At 47.2% G+C, this 18125-nt stretch overlaps 1 protein-coding gene across 5 annotated transcripts in view; it reads right to left on the bottom strand.

Annotated features, from left to right (window-relative positions):
- Window positions 1-866: 866 nt before the first annotated feature.
- RAP1GAP2 (RAP1 GTPase activating protein 2) overlaps window positions 867-18125 on the bottom strand; it is a 172485-nt gene continuing 155226 nt past the window's right edge. The window contains exons 10-15 of one of the 5 annotated variants that reach the window (XM_081805540.1): window positions 15650-15728; window positions 14839-14892; window positions 12331-12414; window positions 6505-6605; window positions 4392-4521; window positions 867-2207 (exon numbers count right to left, since the gene is read on the bottom strand). In XM_081805540.1, the coding sequence (XP_081661666.1) occupies window positions 1989-2207; window positions 4392-4521; window positions 6505-6605; window positions 12331-12414; window positions 14839-14892; window positions 15650-15728 (667 nt within the window). In that variant the 3' untranslated portion in view covers window positions 867-1988. The remainder of the gene's footprint in view (window positions 2208-4391; window positions 4522-6504; window positions 6606-12330; window positions 12415-14838; window positions 14893-15649; window positions 15729-18125) is intronic. The other 4 variants (XM_081805539.1, XM_081805541.1, XM_081805544.1 and 1 more) reach the window with 4 other exon arrangements.

Raw genomic sequence — 18125 nt, 5'->3', positions numbered from 1 at the left:
CTTCTTTTCTTCGATCTCCTGTTGAGTTTGTAGGTGTTCAGAATGGTTTGATCCCTATCCAGCTGAATTCCTGAGAGGAGACGAAATCCAGGTCTCCTACTCCTCCGCCATCTTGCTCCGCCCCCAGTCCAGCTCTTTCTGTGGGTCCTGCTTCTCTGCCATCATCACCCTCTCTGAGGACAGAGCCTTTCCCTGGACCATGGGCTGTGGCTGGGAAGACTTGGTAAAGACTTCCAGCATCAAAGCTGAAGGTGAGGTGGTGCTTTATTTGGATTGCTGTATTTTCCCACTCTACTAAGCTCTTGGGAAAGTGGAGAAGCCAGTTAGCTGAGTTCCATTTCCTATCGGGAGCTAAAAACAAATACTAAGCATCCACGAGAGACCCCACTCTGCCAGCAGAGGCCCAGCACACAAGCCACACATTTGCACATGACTGCCCGGCAGGGGCAGGGAGCCCTCCTACCACACAGCTTCACCTCGAGGACCCTCCGTGGTGGCCCTCTACCTCTACTGGCTGGGAAAAGAGCCAGCTGGCTGGCTGAGCGGCCCAGGGGCTGAACTGCACCTCCATGGTCCTCTCTCCCTCCCGGGAGGCCGGTTCTGTATGTCACCTCCACATGCCCCACCCCTAGCCAGGCATACAGGAGCCACCGACTGAATACACTTGCTTCCATCAACAAATCAAGCAGCCGTCTGAAGTGAATGCCCATGTTGGTCTAGGAAGGTGATCCTTCAAGGAAATGCCCAAACCGCAGCTTTTCGGACTTTTCGGCTGAAATTGCTCAGTGACAAAGGAGCAGGCATATGAACATGGGGATATGAAAGAATCAGCTTTCCTCGTAGGAGAGAGTGTGGAGTTTTATTTGTAGTCTCATATTTAGTTTTAAAGTTGGTGCACTTAAAATATGTGGGTTTCTACTGATGTAACAATTACATGACATCATTTTCTTTTCCAAAGTCTTCAAGCAAAGTTGATACTTCGTGAAGATGGCCCTGAAGCACTAGGACTTCATGAGCCCTTGGAACAGCACTGGCCAGGTTATGACATAGTTACTACATTTTCAGGTCTCCCAATTTCCCCTTAGCAATGACGCGCTCATTTCCTCTTAGAACAGTGGTTCCTAACACTGTGGGGAACAGGGAGCCCTCTGAGAATTTGAGCTTTGGTCTCTCTCCCCCTAAAACGCAAAGCAGCACATAAACTCAACATTTTGTGCATAAACAATATTTTGCACATATCCACAAGGGGTTCAAAGACTAACATCCACATTAAAGACCCTGCCTCAGTCTATCTCCCTTGGATCACACACCCCCAACACCACTGAGATAGAGAGAAACTGTTGCCCAAGAGGTCAGAACTGTTTCTCATGGAGAAGAGAAGGGCAGGGCTGGTGGTACAACCACCAGGAATGGGCAGGGTGAGGATGCTGGGGCTTACCTGCATTAGGGAGGACACTAAGCCATTTTGGAAGACCGCTTATTGACCTGGAGGCTTCAACTCAGCTGCCTGCAACCCCACCTCCCTGGGAGTCTTCAAATTAAGATCGATCATTTCTTCCAGAACAGCTAAACCAGAAGGACCCACCCCATGGCCAGGGTCTACCAGGCCCCCTGTCCTCCACCATTCTCACCATAAACATTTCTCCTTCTACTTTCTTTCCCTTTGTTTGTTACCACCCTGTTTCCTCTCCCTTTCCTGACGGTGCCCCCACCTCCAACCTTCTCTTTTTTTTGTCTCCTCTGGCTTTGCCTTAGTCCAGCCAATGGTCTCACCAGATTCCAAACAGAGGCACCAGGGGCTTCTCAACCCTTGAGTGAGATGCTGTTGAACCCAGAGGCAGCCAGACGGATGAGATGACCTCAGAAGGTGCCTTCCACCAAGAGTCTAGCTCCCAAATCCCAGAAACCTGGGATTTCTAGAAAACTGATCACACCAATGCTAGGAGCATTGCTGAGGAGCCATGGAGAACTAGTGGTCCTTGACATTACTAAATCCAGAAGGTGTGAAGTGCCTGCGCCCCCCAATTCCTCCAACGAGCCGTTCTCCTCACCTTGTAGGATGGGGTCTCCGTGCCTGGGTTCTCGGCCTGCACAACAATGTAGGCATGTAAGAAGTTGGAGGCAATCATATCTGGGACAAATGGTGTATTTTCTTCTTGGAAGATGATGGCCACAATGTCATTCCCAATGTGTCTCTTTCTCTGGAGCTAAACAAAAAGGGGTCCGTTGTTGTAAGCCAGCTAGGAACATCCTGAAAACAGACTAGATCTATACAGGAAATTCCTCATTATTCTATCTTTATACAGAAACCCTGAAACTGAGACCTAGCTCTCCAGGGGAGCTTTTTTCTTTTTTTCAATCTTCAGAAGCCACCAAAAAGAAAAAATGGGGAAGACGCCTAAGATGTTAGGTAGAGGCTAGCGAGCACGTTACTGAGCTCGACAGCATGCAGAGCCCTGACGTAGGGCTCGGGGAGAAGAGTTAAAAGGTGAGGAGCAGGTTTTGCCCTGGTAAAGCCTGTTAATGGATCCGGAAGGGACACAAAGGTGGTGAAGCCATCTGAGAATAGTAACAAAGGCACCAGCCAGCACGTGCTACATCAGCTGCCACACACAAAGCGTCTGGCACTCTGGGGGCAGAAAGGAGGGCAAAATCAGAGGCCTGGTGCTAACCCGAGAAAGCTTCCTGGAAGAGGAGGTAGAGGTGGGGGAGGGAGGGGACAGCGCTTGATGGAAATGTGGATGAGCAGGGATGAGCGGGCAGATCATTCTATACCAAAGGGAAGGAGAGCCATGCTTAGAGAAAGAGGGGACCTGGCTTGGCAGAGGTCACGGGAGAGAAATCCAAGCCTGATTCAGTGTCCCAAATGGGGCCAGGTCCTTCCACAGGTGCTCTCAATCACCGAGCACCTAATGTGCGTCAGGAACCATGCTGTGGTGCTCACATGCATGACTTCAACTACTGGGGCCACGGAGGCCTGGCAAGGTGCTTACCTATGCGTTTGTTCCTTTATTAAGCACCTAAGGCATGCAGGCCCTGCGTTTCACACTGACTTTCTTTATTTACGGAGCACTGCTATAGACTGAGCCCCATGCTGGGCACTTTTACACAAATTGTCTCTCTTATCCCACCCACCTCCTCCCATTTCTTGGGAGCAGAAAATTAATATTTATTCAGTCCTTGCAGAGAGCCAAGCTCTGTGTATGTCCCCCTGAATATGGGGGAGACTGAAAGAGAGCCCCAGGCTGGGGCAGGGGGCAAGGAGGCCATGAAGGAACAGAGAAACAAAGGTGGAGAGAAAACCTACTTTGGATTCAAAAGGAATCCTGTTCCCATTTGTTTCTGGAACATTCAGTGGTTATTTTAGAGCCAAATCACAGTCTCATTTGCCAATTTCCTTTTTCCCTAAGAAGCCAGGCACTATGTTTACAGTATTACATCTGTGCTCCCTCCTCAGTTCCCTGCTCAGAGAGGAATGGGTCACAGTCTGGGGAAGAGCCTACCTTCCTTTCTGAGTTTCCTAGAGACTGAAAAGGCACAAAGAGTGGGAGGGGGCAGATGGCGCAACAGCCAGGCCCCAGCTGCTGATTTCAGGGCTCACTGAGAAAAGAGCCGGGCCACCCTGGGGACACGCCACTCTCAGAAGCAGCAAATGAGAGGGAGGGCAGGAAAACGCTGGATGCAGAGGTCTCATCCAGGTTCCCTGGTTGAGGTGAAGGCCGAACTCCTGCCCACGAGCAGGTGCAGCAAGGATGAGGCCATGAGACTAGAAAGGTTGAGAGGCGGGGGGGGGGGGTTGAAGCAATGACCACCATGGCTGGGGGGGAGCTGCCACCCATCACTGGGGCAGGAAGGAGGGTAATGGTCAGGAAGGAAGCCTGCCACAAGCCAGATACCGTACTGAGCCCTACCTTTAGAACCTTCTGTGATGCCCACAACAAGCCCCTGACTTAGGTGGTGGTGTCTGTTTTACAGCTGAGGAACATGAGGCCACAAGGTTCACCAACTTGCCCGGAGCCAGGTATCCCCACGTGGCAGAGCTGGTATCAAGCTGCTACTTGCAAATGCCAACACATCCTCCTCACCACCACCCACCATGAGCAGGGCACTTGGACTCTGCTCCCAGCTCTGCCCCTAGTCAACTAAGACACAGTCTTCTAACCACGCTGAGCTGCAGGTTCCCCACCGGGCAGAGCAGAACAACCGGGAGCCCTGTCCTGACTCCCACACAGGGGCTGATATGCTGCCTGGGTGGGTTAGCATGATGGAACAGACTGGCCTCTGGATTATGAAAGTGGGGAGGGGGTCCCAGCCCCTCAAGTACCCAAGACCAGAAGCAGGCTTTCACCTCATATGCCCCATGCTCCCAACGCCTTCCCGAACCAGGTTACCTGCTGGGCATCTCCCTCGGTAAATGGCAGCTTTGTGGAGACGTGAAACATGATCTCCCTGTCCCGGAATATCGTGTACACGGATTCCACCCCCGTTTGTCCATGGGTCACATCCAGGCCTCCACGGAAACTGTCAGTAAAACAGGGCAAGAGCAGGGAGGGAGAGAGTGTGAGGAGAAGTAGGCTACGTGGTGCTTTCCCTGAGGCTACGGGGGCAGGAGAAGGAATGAGAAGACACGCGAGAGTGGGGGCACAGAGAGAATGATGTGCACAGCTCAGGTAGGTCCATGCTCCTGAGCACACGAGCCCCGGAGTTCTACCCATAAGCCTGTTATTTAAAAGACACAGGCAGAACATCCATACGGTCAGTGGGAAGGGAGGTCACCCATCCGCAGTCCCAGACAAACGCCATCCGAGGTGCCAGTGGCCCCCACGGCTGGGCATAAGCCTTTCCTCTCTGCAAGGCCATGTCCAGATCCTCAGCCCAGAGCCAGGGCAAGCAGCCATCCTGTGGGGAGCATCCAGAATCAGCCTGAAGAGTCTGGATTTCCACCTAGCCAGTCCCTCGTGTGGAGACCCAGCCACAGCAGCACCCAACCTAGCGGCGTCCAAGGAGCCCCTCTCCGGGTATCTCCTCAAAGGCAGGAAAGGAAAGTACTAAGACACTGGGTGGGCTTCCGGGAGCCACCCCTTCTTCCTTTATAGACATGTGGCTCCCGGCCGTGGATCACATTCTTCAGCAAGGGGAGGAGGATGCAGGTCCTTTAAGAAAATGAAATAAAGCAGACCCTGGACGTCAGTCCCCACAAGCGCTGTAACACAAACCAGAAAACGTGCCCCGCCCGGCATGGCAGGAAGCTCACCAGCCCAGGAGCCAGGCGCTCCGGGTTCTGCCACTGCTTCTGCCACTAAGTCAGCGCGTGACCTCGGGCACATCACTTAACTTGTCTTAATCTGCCTCAGTTTCCTTCCTCTATACGATAAAGGGCTAGAAGTCCCTGATCACTGGGGTTCTTCCTGGTTTGAAGAGCCTTTATTTCACCTATTCTAAGGCACACCTTTTTTCATAGTTTTACATCTCTGAAATCAGGATGCATCTTACGTTGAAGGCATCTCGAAGTCAATGGAAGGTGGCACAAGAAGAGCAAGAACTCGAAGACTCCCCGTGCTGACTCCACGTGGGGCACCAGCCTAGCTGTTTCACGTGCACAACAACCTGGCGGCGTCAGCACTATCTTTACCCCCCTTTTACAGATGAGGAAACTGAGGCTTTCAGGGAGTAAGTCACTTGTTCAAAGACACAGAGCCAGTAAGTGGTGGAAGTGGGACTTTTAGCCATGTGTGACTGACTCCAGGCGGCCGTGATGACCTTGGAGGGGGAGGCAGACAGAAGAGGGGTGGGGTGGGGGGAGAAGAAGAGGAGAAGAGAAGGGAGCGGAAGAAGAAAGTAATTACTGAACACCCACTACACACCAGACCCAGAGCTGGGCACTTCTGCACCTGATAGGAGATTCTGTTAATTTGGCTGCTGAAGCAGGGGGTCCTTGGGGCTCAGCTGTGTGCCAGCCACAAAGCACGGAACAGGCTGGCCAGGCCGGAAGGCCCTGCTCAAATGCTCCTTTGTCAAGGGAAATCAGGGACCAGAGTCTTCCAAGCAATAGCCCCAAAATTCTTTCTTTCCACTTAGAGAACCAGAGACTACTACATAGGTTCCTTCCAGGGAGATTACTGTATTTCCACCAACTCTTAATTATCCATTCTTTTTGTGTGTTATCTGAAATGGGCCACTTCCCCCAAAACTGCACAGGGCCCTCTTTCCTGAAGGCCCGGCAGGTGAGTGACAGAGAAGGTGGATTCATTTCACTCTTGGTCTGAGCAGTTTCATCATGCATCAGAAGGCCAATGTCGGTGCCGTTCAGATAATGTGCCATTCTGGATTATCCCCCACGTCACCCGTTTCCTTAGGAATGCAGATCACTTGCTGAAAAATGATCCCATGTTTCTTGTGTGTGTTTTTACCGCTCACATACCCCCTGAGACTCAGCTGTTGCCCCTCTCCCTTACTCTAGGCTTTCATCAATAGGGCCAGAGCCATCCATTGGCTGAAACTTACCCTTTGAAATCCTGCAGTGTGATCGTGTCCCCCAAAAGATCCAAGAATTCCTTGAAAGCTGGGCTCTCCTCATTGTTCCCAAATAGCTCCTCCTCCAGGGTCTGAAAGAGAAACAGAATCAGCGGTAAGAGTCAGAAAAGCATTCTTGATGCCAAGGGAAGGAATGTGGTTGTCCAGCTACCTGGTCCTTTTCTTCCTTTCTCCCTAACCCCCAACACATTTGCCAGCCAGTGGCTCTGCTTGACTGGAGGAAGGACAAATAGCTCACTCAGCAGAGCCGGAACTTCAGGGCTGGTTAATGAGGACTTGCTATCTCAACAAAGGCTGCCGGTCAGTACAAAATGCAAAGCTGAAGCAAAGAGTTCTTAGACTTGATACCAAAAACCATTCCATAAATGAAAAATTAATAGTTGGACTTCTGACAAAGGACTAGTATCTAGAATATATAAAGAACTCTCAAAACTCAGTAGTAACCAAAATCATAATGAGATACCACTTCACACCCCCTGGGTGGCTATAATCAAAAAGAAAGATAAGAACTGATGGTGAGGGGGCACCTGGGTGGCTCCGTCAGTTGAGCGGCAGACTCCAGATTTCAGCTCAGGTCATGATCTCAGGGTCCTGGGATCGAGCCCCATTGTCAGGCTCCAAGCTCAGTGGGGAGTTTGCTTGAGGATTTTTCTCCCTCTCCCTCTGCCCCTCCCCCCACTTGCGTGCTCTCTCTCTCTCTCTAAAAAAAAAAATACATCTTTAAAAAAAAAAAGAACTGATGGTGAAGATACAGAAAAGTCAGAAGCCTTATACACTGCTGGTTGGAATATAAAACGGTGCTGTCTCTTTGGAAAACAATCTGGCAGTTCTTCAAAGGGCTAAGCATAGAGTTACCATATGGCCCAGTAATTCTACTCCTAAGAATATATCCAAGAAAAATGAAAACATAAATCCACACAAAAACTTGCACATGAATGTTAAAAGCAGCATTATTCATAACAGCCCAAAAGTGGAAATAACCAGAATGTCCATCAACTGACAAATAGATAAACGAAATGTGGTATGTCCATACAATATATAATTCTGCCATCAAAGGAATGCACGACTGACTCATGCTACAACATGGATGAAACTTGAAAACATGTTAAGCAAAAGCACATAAAAGACCACATATTATGATTCCATTTATATGAAGTGTCCAGAACAGCCAAATCCATAGAGACAGAAAGTCGATTTTTGATGATGGGAACTGGAGAGAATGGTGATGGAGTGACTGCTAATGGGTATGGGGTTTCTTTGGGGGTTGATAAAAATTTTCTGGAGTTAGATAGTGGTGATAGTTTTACAACTCTGTGAATATACTACAAACCACTGAATCATACACTTTATTGAGATCTAATTCTCAAACCGTTGTGAATCATATTAAATGTGAGTTACACCTCAATAAAGCTGTTATAAAAAGTTTTTGAACAGTAAAAAAAAAAAACCCAATTAGAAAATGGTCAAAAGAGGGGCACCTAGCTGGCTGAGTCGGAGCGTGCGACTCTTGATGTCAGGGTTGTGAGTTCAAGCCCCACGTTGGGTGTAGAGATTACTTAAAAATACAATCTTAAAAAGAAAAGAAAAAGAAATGGTTAAAAGACATGAACAGCCATTTCACCCAAAGATATATATATATCTGTATACAGATGGCAAATAAGCACCTGAAAAGATGTTCAACACCATTAGCCACCATTAGAAAAATATAAATTAAAACCATAATGAGACATCACTACACATCTATCAGAATGGCTAAAATTAGAAAATAGTAACAACACCAAATGCTGGTGAGGATGTAGAGGAAATGGATTATGCATACATTCCTGGTAGGAATGCAAAATGGAACAACCACTCCAGAAAACAGTTCAGCAGCTTCTTACAAAACTAAACATGTAATTACCATAAACCCAGCATATGCTCCTCAGCATTTGCCCCAGAGAAATGAAAACTTACGTTCACCCAAAAACCTATATACAAATGTTCATAGCAGCTTTATTCATAATAGCCTCAAACTGTAAACCACCCAGATATCCCTCAAAGGGTGACTAGTTAAACAGACCATAGTATATTTATACCATGGAATGCTATGCAGCCATGAAAAAGAAATGAACCCTACTGATACACTTAAGAACTTGGATGAATCTCCCTGAATGGGAAAAAGAGCCAATACCCAAAGGTTATATATAGTGTATGATTCCACTTATGTAAGATTTTTGAAATGACAAAGCTTTAGAAAGTGGAGAATACATTAGTGGTTGCCAGGGCTCAGGGACTAGAGGTGGGAAGGGATGATGGAGGCAAGAGGGAGGTGAGCATGCTTATGAAAGGGCCACACAAGGGATCCTTGTGTTGCTGGACTTCTTCTGTATCTTGACTGTGAAGGCTACACATGTAATAAAATTATATACTACGAAACACACACACACACACACACACACACACCGATGGTCGCATGCAAAACTAGGGAAGTCTGAACAAGATCTGAGGATTGTATCTCACTCACACACACACACACACACACACCCGATGGTCGTATGCAAAACTAGGGAAGTCTGAACAAGATCTGAGGATTGTATCTCACTCACACACACACACACACACACCCGATGGTCGCATGCAAAACTAGGGAAGTCTGAACAAGATCTGAGGATTGTATCACACACACACACACACACACACACGATGGTCGCATGCAAAACTAGGGAAGTCTGAACAAGATTTGAGGATTGTATCACTGTCAATATCCTGGCTGTAATTTTGCACTATAGTTTTATAAGACATTACCTTTGGGGAAAACTGGGTAAAGGGTACAAAGAGCTCTCTGTATTATTTCCTGTAACTGCATGCCAATCTACAAATATCTAGAAATTAAAAGTTTAATAATTTTTTAAAAAGTAGAAAGCAAAGCTGAAAACAGTAGTAAGCTCTGCACTTGTGACAGGCTTCAAACAGTGCGTGGCCCTGCCTGATCAGCAGGCTCTGCGCACCGTGGCAGGATCGGCAAACAGCCGATGACTCTGCAAACATCCACAGACGGCAATTAACAGCTGCAGATGACAGAGGAAACTCCAGTATGCACAATCGCTTCAAGAAGAAAGCCCCTAATAGGTGACTCTTTAATATCTCCTTTACACTTGCTTTATTACAAAAAAGAGCAGATCCCACGTTCTATGCCTTCAACAGGCAACAGAATCTAGCTAGATTTCAATAACTTTACTCTTTTTTTATAGTATTTCTGTTTAGAATTACCTTCATTTCATGCAAGGGATACTGATTTTCTAATTAGAGTAGTGATACAAAATTCCCTTTAAACAATGGACTTAAGGTGAAAAAAAAACTTCAGGAAAATGTTAGGTAGTTAATACTATAGGTGTGACAAAAAGTGTAACAGAGGCAAACGGTAGAAAATATGATCTTGGATGTCATTTGTGAATGTCTGAAGTTTGGGAAACACAGCCCTCTAGGAGGGGTCAGCAAACTATGGCCCAAGGGCCACATCCAGCCTGCTGCTTTATAAATAAAGTTTTATTGGAACACAGCCAGGGCAATTCATTTAGTTTTGTCTATGGCTGCTTTTGCACTACAAAGGCAGGGTGGGGTAGTTCCAGAGAGACAGTATGGCGCATGAAATCTAAAATATTAACTATCCAGCCATTCACAGAAAGTGTGCTGAGTCCTGATGTATACAGACCATGCTACAAAGGCATCACAACCCTGACCCAGCATGCTGTTTACCCCAGGTCATGAGGCCGGAGTGTGGGAGAACAGCTGCTTCTGGGTAACAGACAGCTTCTCCTGGGAAAGCAATCCAGCTCGCTTGCTTGCTTGCTTGCTTGCTTCCTTGCTTATTTATTTATTTATTATTTATTTATTTATTTGACAGAGAGAGAGAGACAGCGAGAGAGGGAACACAAGCAGGGGGAGTGGGAGAGGGAGAAGCAGGCTTCCCGCCGAGCAGGGAGCCCGATGCGGGGCTCGATCCCAGGACCCTGGGACCATGACCTGAGCCGAAGGCAGACGCTTAATGACTGAGCCACCTCGGCATGTGTAACGAGGTGCCCCAGCAATCCAGCTTATTCACTGGGGTGTGCAGCTCTCTCTAGGATTTACACCCAGCCTGGGACTAGCATAATCTTTATTTTTACACTGTCCATGAGTTTGACCATGCACTCAGGGAGGGGGTCTTAGTCATCACTGTGCTTGACAAACAGGAGAATTAGATGGGATTTATTTATATCCTAAGGACAGCATAGAGCTTTCATGCAACAAATGTTCATACTAACTGCCCCACGGATATAGGTCTGCAAAACAGTAACTTTTTAAAAAGTTTTTTAAAAAAGACTTTTATCTCCCTGTGTACCTCCACTGTGGCTCAGCAACATCAGGTAAATAAACAAAACACAGACTCCTCTCAGAAGTGGATGGTTAATGTTCAGTAATTATAATTTTGCTGGAACACTGGATTGTAATCACCTTATGAGATCTGCGATGGTAAATTTCACAAGCAAAAACTTTAATTAGGGGGGTTATATTACCAGAGCTGTACAAAATAAATATGCAATATGTAAAAATAATTAGAGCAGCTACCTGAATAATCTCGCTTCAATTATAAGATTCATCTGTGTTGGCCTCTCAGCTCCTAAACTCTTCAATTAGAATGTTTTTAAGCAAACACATGTCTCTTGTGGTCTAATATCTTCAGACAAGGAAGTCAGCTATCATCTAGCCAAGAAACACACCATCACACACACAAAAAACCCCCACAGATAATATTGAAAGATACTATCGACCCTACCATAAAAGCATCAAAACTTTGATCCATTAATTCACACAGGAAAAAGTTATTGAGTGTATCTCCATAAAATCACCACGCTCGGCTCTTGGATGATACCAAGATGAAATTGGTGTGGAACCTTCTAGGTGAGGAAACATGGGTGTGTTCAGCAGACCACTTCTCAGGATGCTAATACATGTCCGTGGTAGGGAAGATGGGAAGTTTGTGGTCAAGTAAGTATGGGAAACACTGAGTGCAACAAAACTATGTGAGCTCTTTACCTTGGGGGTTCTTAGGCCCTTTAAAATATTCCCACACACTGCCCCCACCCCCACGAGTCATTTGTTCACAGAGTACCCACCAGGCTAGCGTCTCATGGAACACACTTTGAGAAACATTATTCTGACCAACTAATCCCAAAGCAGCATATGAGTGTTACAAGAAATAGAGGAGGGTGAGCAGTACTGCTGGTAAATTTTTTTAACAACCAGGTTTCCAAAGAGGGAAAACAGAAGCCCTGGTTTGCACATTTCCATGGTGTAAATACTTCCGCCATGGCTGATTTCAAGCAACCAGCATGACATCACGGAACGCAGAGCTGGGAAGAAATGCACGCAATACTCCAGCAATCTAAGGAAGTTCAGGGAGAAAAAGCTAATTCCCCTTTGGGAGAAGAGCAGGCAAGGAGAAAGCAGCTTGTGCTAATCCATTCCCTTGACCCAGTCTGACTTTTCTGGTGACAACAGCCCAGGGTTCAGTATAAGCTGAGGTAGCCAGGAAGAATTAGAAGTTGCTGTCTGAAAAACAACATTGCTGTTAAAGGATCTGCAGGCCTTCTTGTGAGGAGTAGCCCACCTTGAAGATTCTGTCACCTCCAGCCTAATTCATCCGTGAAATGTGACTGCTGTGTTCGGCATCTGTAAGAGCCTAGCGTAGGGCTCCCGTGCGTGGGGGAGGCCAAGAGGGAGCCCCCAGAGAGAAACCACAGGGTAGAGTGACCAGTATGGATTTGTGGTGCTTACCTGCCTGGCTTTTTGATAAATGACCCCAAATTTGAATGTGTTGTTGACATCATGCTCATCATAGGACACAATCATTTGGGAGGCCTGGAAAAATGTAGAAAGAAAAAAATCAGATTGTTGATTAACTTAGAGACAAGTGAGGAAGCAAATGGAAGGGAAAGCACCCATTCTGGCGGAGAATATGCCCCCCTGGTGTGAGACCTCCACGCATGTGCAGCGAGGCAAAGGAGAAGCCAGAGGTCTCAGCTAGTTCCCAGACCTGGGCTCCCCCATGGTGGCCACACCTCTGGATCACCATTCCATTCCTATCCAGATGTGCCAGCCAAGGCCTGGGCACACAGGGACTTACCCAGTGCTTTACCTGTGGTGTAAAAAGTAAAGGACCCTGAAACTGGCCAACAAGGATGACACTGGCTCTAATTACACCTCTGATCAGCAGTACGATTTGGAGCAAGGCACAGCTCGTGCCCAGACTCCAATCCCCCTTTATCCATAAAGCGAAGGTCTCTAAGGAGGAACATACAATATGCAAGGGCTGGGGTGGGGGGGTAGAGAAGAACCCTGACCACTGGTTCTGTTTAGTTTTCTATTGTGCCTCAGTGTTGGTGTCCAGGGCTCAGAAACACTAAAGTCTGTATCTTGAATCCACTGCTTTTACCTGGATAGCTTCGAGTGAACTACTTTACTTCTCTGGGTCTCAGTTTTCTCATCCATTAAATGGAGATGTGTGGTTGTGAAGATTCAGTAAGACCAGGCACATAAAGTGCTGAGAACAGAGCAGGTATCACCATCATCATCCTCATCATCTACAGAACCCTCCAGAAAGATCAGAGCTAAACCAGCTTGTTAGGAAAGAGGAGACTTAGGCGTTATTGGGATAGTCTCTGCAGTAAAAAGGAGGGATCTGACCATGTGTTACACAACAGGAAGAACAAACTGACTGGTCGGAATATGCAACCCAAGTGAGGCTCTCCGCTGCCCAAGGAAATCGGCACTTCTCAGCTCCCCGGGAATAGCATGGCTGCCCAGCCCCAGAGGGAGACCCCGCGCCCACATGCAATGGTCAAAAGTGCAGAGAAACTGTCCTGCCAGGGAAGAGGCATCCGGCCACGGAGACCCTCCACAGAAGGTTCTAAACTCTGTGAATTCTAAGCACACACACCTCAGCCAGATTAACACCCCAACTGGACTAAGCAGTCCTTCAAACATAGAAAACATGAAAATACAGCTGCTCTTCCATTATTACCAGAGCCGGAGGGTTTCCAAGTCACAGAAAGAACTGTGCAAATGAGCGTCACCGGCTTCTCTCAGTGGACGGGATTTGATGACAAAATTTGCCAAACTTGTAGTTAAGTAAGGCCTTTATGACAGGGTTTTAATGTTTGGTTAAACCTCACTAATTCAGCTTTAATTATAAAGGGAAGGGAGGTCTGAATGAAAGAAAATGCTCCATGGTGGGCAGCTTATTACTGGGGAGAGCCTACAGATGCTCAGAGGGTGTCTGAGACAGGGGGCTCTGGCACATTCCTTGTGCAGGCGAGGACCCTGCCATTAGCTCGGCCACGGCACAGGAAGAACGGTGTCGAGCACAATCATGAACGTTCAAGCCACTGGTTCCAGGGGGTTCTGGATGTCTCGGCCAGGACAGGGCCTCTCTTCCCCAGCAGACATCGCACCTCGCCGTCCCTTGCTACCAGCAGTGGGGTGCAGTGGGGCGCAGTGGGGCACAGGGAGCAGACTGGGCCAGCCCCAGGAGCCTCCGTGGACACCATGTTGGCAAGCGGTGCGGGCTCAGAAGCACAGCTGGCTCCCCGGACCCTGCAGGCTCATGAAGACGCAGTCTGCGCCCTGGCTCTCTTCCTGAGGCCAATTTAGAGCAATTCACTGTCGTGAGTGATTGAAGTCCTGTCATGCCACAACTGTTCTTGAGTGGGCTTGCTGGCTTGCTTTGTTATTACTGCTCCTCTGCCCACCCGCACTCCCACAGTGGGGGTCAAGTCCAGGCCAATCCTGAGGAAACCGACAAGAGAACCAGCCTGTTTATTAACTAGGGCTGTGCAGGGGCTTGTACGGGCTCAGCGCTGCAGTAACACGGGCAGGCGGGAGCCACGATCTGGCCTTTGATTTCTTAGTGGGGTTCTGCCCCCCTTACACCTCCATGATGGCAGACCGGATCTGCGCTAACCCTCTAGCTATAGGTAGACTCACTCCCCACCCCAGACGGGCCTCAGGGAAGTACGACCAGAGTAGGGGGGAGAGGTCACAACACTGCAGCCCCTCTACCACCTCCACAACAGATGCGGAACTGTTTAGGTGGGTCTCTCCCCAGGCATGGCCAAGGACAGGTTCCCAGGGGACTCATTTGCACAGGGGCGAGCCGGGAGAGGGGGAGACATGGAGGTCTCAAAACCCCACCAAGATGCACAGAACATTCCACAGAGCCACAGGCATGCAAATCTGTGCCAAGTGACAGAGCCCTGGGTAAGGGGAGAAGGTGAAGGTCCTCACCTTGGGGTACAGGACAGGGTTGAATTTCAGCCCCACAGCGTCATCACAGAAAGCCTAAGCAAGAAGAAAGAGACACACAGTTCAGGGGTCATTTCCACTGAAAACATCTGGGCTGTTCTGCCCACCAGGAGAAAGAGCATGGGAGGGCAGGCCCTGTGGGGTCAGAAGGCCTGGGGCTGAACCCTGGCTCTGCCGCTCACTAACAAGTGGCCAGGAAACCCAACTCACCTTCCTGGGGCTTCCTGATAAAGTGAGGCCACAGAAGGCATTCGGCACAATCCTGCTTGGCATGTGGGTCCGAACCAACTGACCATCCTTCTCACCCCACTGGACTCAGTTCTCAAGTTCCCAGTATCCCAGAGCAGAGACACGGGTCCCTCCACCAGCTGACGGACAGCTGCTTACTCAAAGGGGTCCTCTGTCTGGACCAACAGCCCGGCCATCCTCCAGCCTATCTCTCCTCTGCTGTGAAGGCTCCCTGGCCACCCCATCCCTTCCTCCTCTCAAGTCCTACAGCACTCTCCATAGCCAGCCCTTTCTTTCCATTTCTCTGGTCCCCTAAACCAGCTGTGAGCCTGGGGGCAGAGGGCATGAGCAGCCTCAGCTGTGAGGATGAGATGGGGAAGTTGCAGGGAAGACGAGGGCATCTGCCAATAGCCCTCCTCCACCCCATCTACACCGTCAAGGGCCAAGGAGTACGGTGGCCTTCCCCTCTCCAAGGGCAGAGCCCTCTCGGGACAAGCCTGTACCCTCCCCGTCCCAGCCCTGGGCTAAAAGAGGAAGCTAGCTTCTCACAAAGGCTGGTTGTTACCTTTGCAATCTGAGGGACGCTGGGCAACTTGCTCAGTCCGGCCAAGGGGATCCTCTCGTGAACTGTCTTCACTTTGGACCTGCACACGTGAATGAGGGTGAGAAAAGGAGTCCATTAGGAAAGGGGCTGAGATCATGCCAGACCACAAGGCACACTCACTTTGTCTCCCCGGGTCAGATCTGCCGCGTTTCACCCAACCCGTGAGTGGGGCGTCACACTCAAATGGTGGGAAAATGGAATCTTGTCCTTATCCTGGAGGATACAGAGGCCTGGTAGAGCCTCTGCAACTGAGATATGGGACGTGCAGAGAGTCACCTTCAAGTTCACCATGAATTTTTGGGTTGCTGTGGGGATTTTTTTGTGTTCTCCCAAAGAACCAGGCACATCTTCTGGATAGATGTGTGTTCTCACATGCAATTAAGCCTTTATGAAAAGAAAATCTAATACTTGAAAATCTGGATTTAGTCAAAATATAAATGGGATGAAAGTTGCTTTATAAAGGGATTCACCGTAAGACTCTAAATTTAGCCTGTTCCCCTGATTCATTTAGCACATTATGAAAGTGTTGAATTTTACTGAATGCTTTTCTGCATCTGCTGAGATAGTCATATGGTTTTTAATCTGTTAACCTGGTAGATTACATTTCTGTTGAGCCATCTTTTCGTTCCATGGGGTAAAACTCGCTTGCTTATGATGTATTATTTTTTCATATCCTGCTGACTTTAATTTGTTAATATTTTATTGAGAGTTTCACATCAATAGTGACACTGGCTTTTTTTTTTTTTCTTGTACTTCTCTTGTCAGGTTTTGATATCAAGGTGTTATCCCAGCCTCAAAATTGCTGGGTAGCTTCTGAACCTCTGAATTAGTCTGTATACCCCACAGGGATTTACTGTTCCTTAAAGGTTTGCTAAAACTCATCTGTGGAATCTCTGGGCTTGTTTTTTCGTGGGGGAAGGATACCTTTGGCTACCAATTCAGTTTATTTAACAGTGAATATTTAGGTTTTCTACTGCTTATTGAGTTAGTTCAGTAATTTATGTTTTTCTATATAATTATCCAATAGTGCACTGATATAGAATGGGTTTTGGTATTGTCTTAGGAGTTAATCTGCACTTATAATCACACCCCTCCCTTCACTGTCATAACATGATCTGTTTGTATCTTTTCTCTGTTATGCATAATCAGTCCTTGATGGGGGTGTTCCTATTTTATTAATCTTTCCAAAGAGACAACTTTTGGTTTTGTCATCTCCATTCTTTTTTATTGTTGCTTTCTACTTCACTAGCCTTGTTGTCTTTTTTATTTCCTTCTTTTCTATTTCCTTTGGGTTTTTTTCTATTGTTCTTTTTCCAATTTCTTGACCTGCATGCTTACACAGTTAATCTTTCTTCTTTTTTACACATGCATTTAAAACTATACATCTTTCTCTCTAAGTACCACTTGAACTGCATCCGACACATTGATAGGTAGTATTTTCACTGTCATTCAGTTCTAAATATTTTGTCAGTTCTCTGTGATTTCCTCTTTAGTCCATGAGTTATTTAAAGGGTCTCCTTCTTTTTTTTTACTTTCTAAATGTGTGATCTCTTCCTTCAGTAACTGTTGATTTCTCACTTAATTTTCCCAAGTTCAAAGAACATAATCTGTATGCTAATTATTTTGGATCTGTTAACTTACTACACAGACTTTTTTCATGTACTATGTGGGCTTAAAAACAATGTATTTTTGTTTTGTTTTGTGAGTTCAGGAATGTATGTTACAAGATCAGATTTGTTAACTGTATTGTTCAAATCTTCTACATATTTACAATTGTCTGCTTGTTCAATTGGCGTCTGAAAGATGTTGCTAAAATCTCCCACTATAACTGAGAATTTGTCTATTATATTCCTATCTGTTTTGGTCTTTTTGAATTCAAGACTGTATTACTAAGTACAATTTCATGACTGTTAGATCTTCTGGGAGGACTGTTCTCTTTATCGTCCTGTGGGCTGAGCCCTCTGTGGGTCCAGTAAAGTGCATTTTTCTCTGCCCAGGTAATGAACAGATTCAGAAACAAAAAAATTAAGAGTAAGGTGGTTACAATAGCCAAACTCTGGAAAGAGCCAAGATGTCCATCGACAGATGAATGGATAAAGAAGATGTGGTATATATATACAATGGAATATTATGCAGCCATCAAAAGGAATCAGATCTTTCCATTTGCAATGACGTGGATGGAACTGGAGGGTGTTATGCTGAGCGAAATAAGTCAATCAGAGGAAGACATGTATCATATGACCTCACTGATATGAGGAATTCTTAATCTCAGGAAACAAACTGAGGGTTGCTGGAGTGGGGGGTGGGGTGGCTGGGTGATAGACACTGGGGAGGGTATGTGCTCTGGTAAGCGATGTGAATTGTGCAAGACTGTTGAATCACAAATCTGTACCTCTGAAACAAATAATGCAATATATGTTAAGAAAAAAAAAAGAAG

Source organism: Leptonychotes weddellii, chromosome 15 (genome assembly GCF_054177405.1).
Source record: "Leptonychotes weddellii isolate Sample4059 chromosome 15, ASM5417740v2, whole genome shotgun sequence".
Lineage (NCBI taxonomy): Eukaryota > Metazoa > Chordata > Mammalia > Carnivora > Phocidae > Leptonychotes > Leptonychotes weddellii.
The sequence above is the reverse complement of the archived record's forward strand: the minus strand, read 5'-3'. Positions and strand labels throughout refer to the sequence as shown.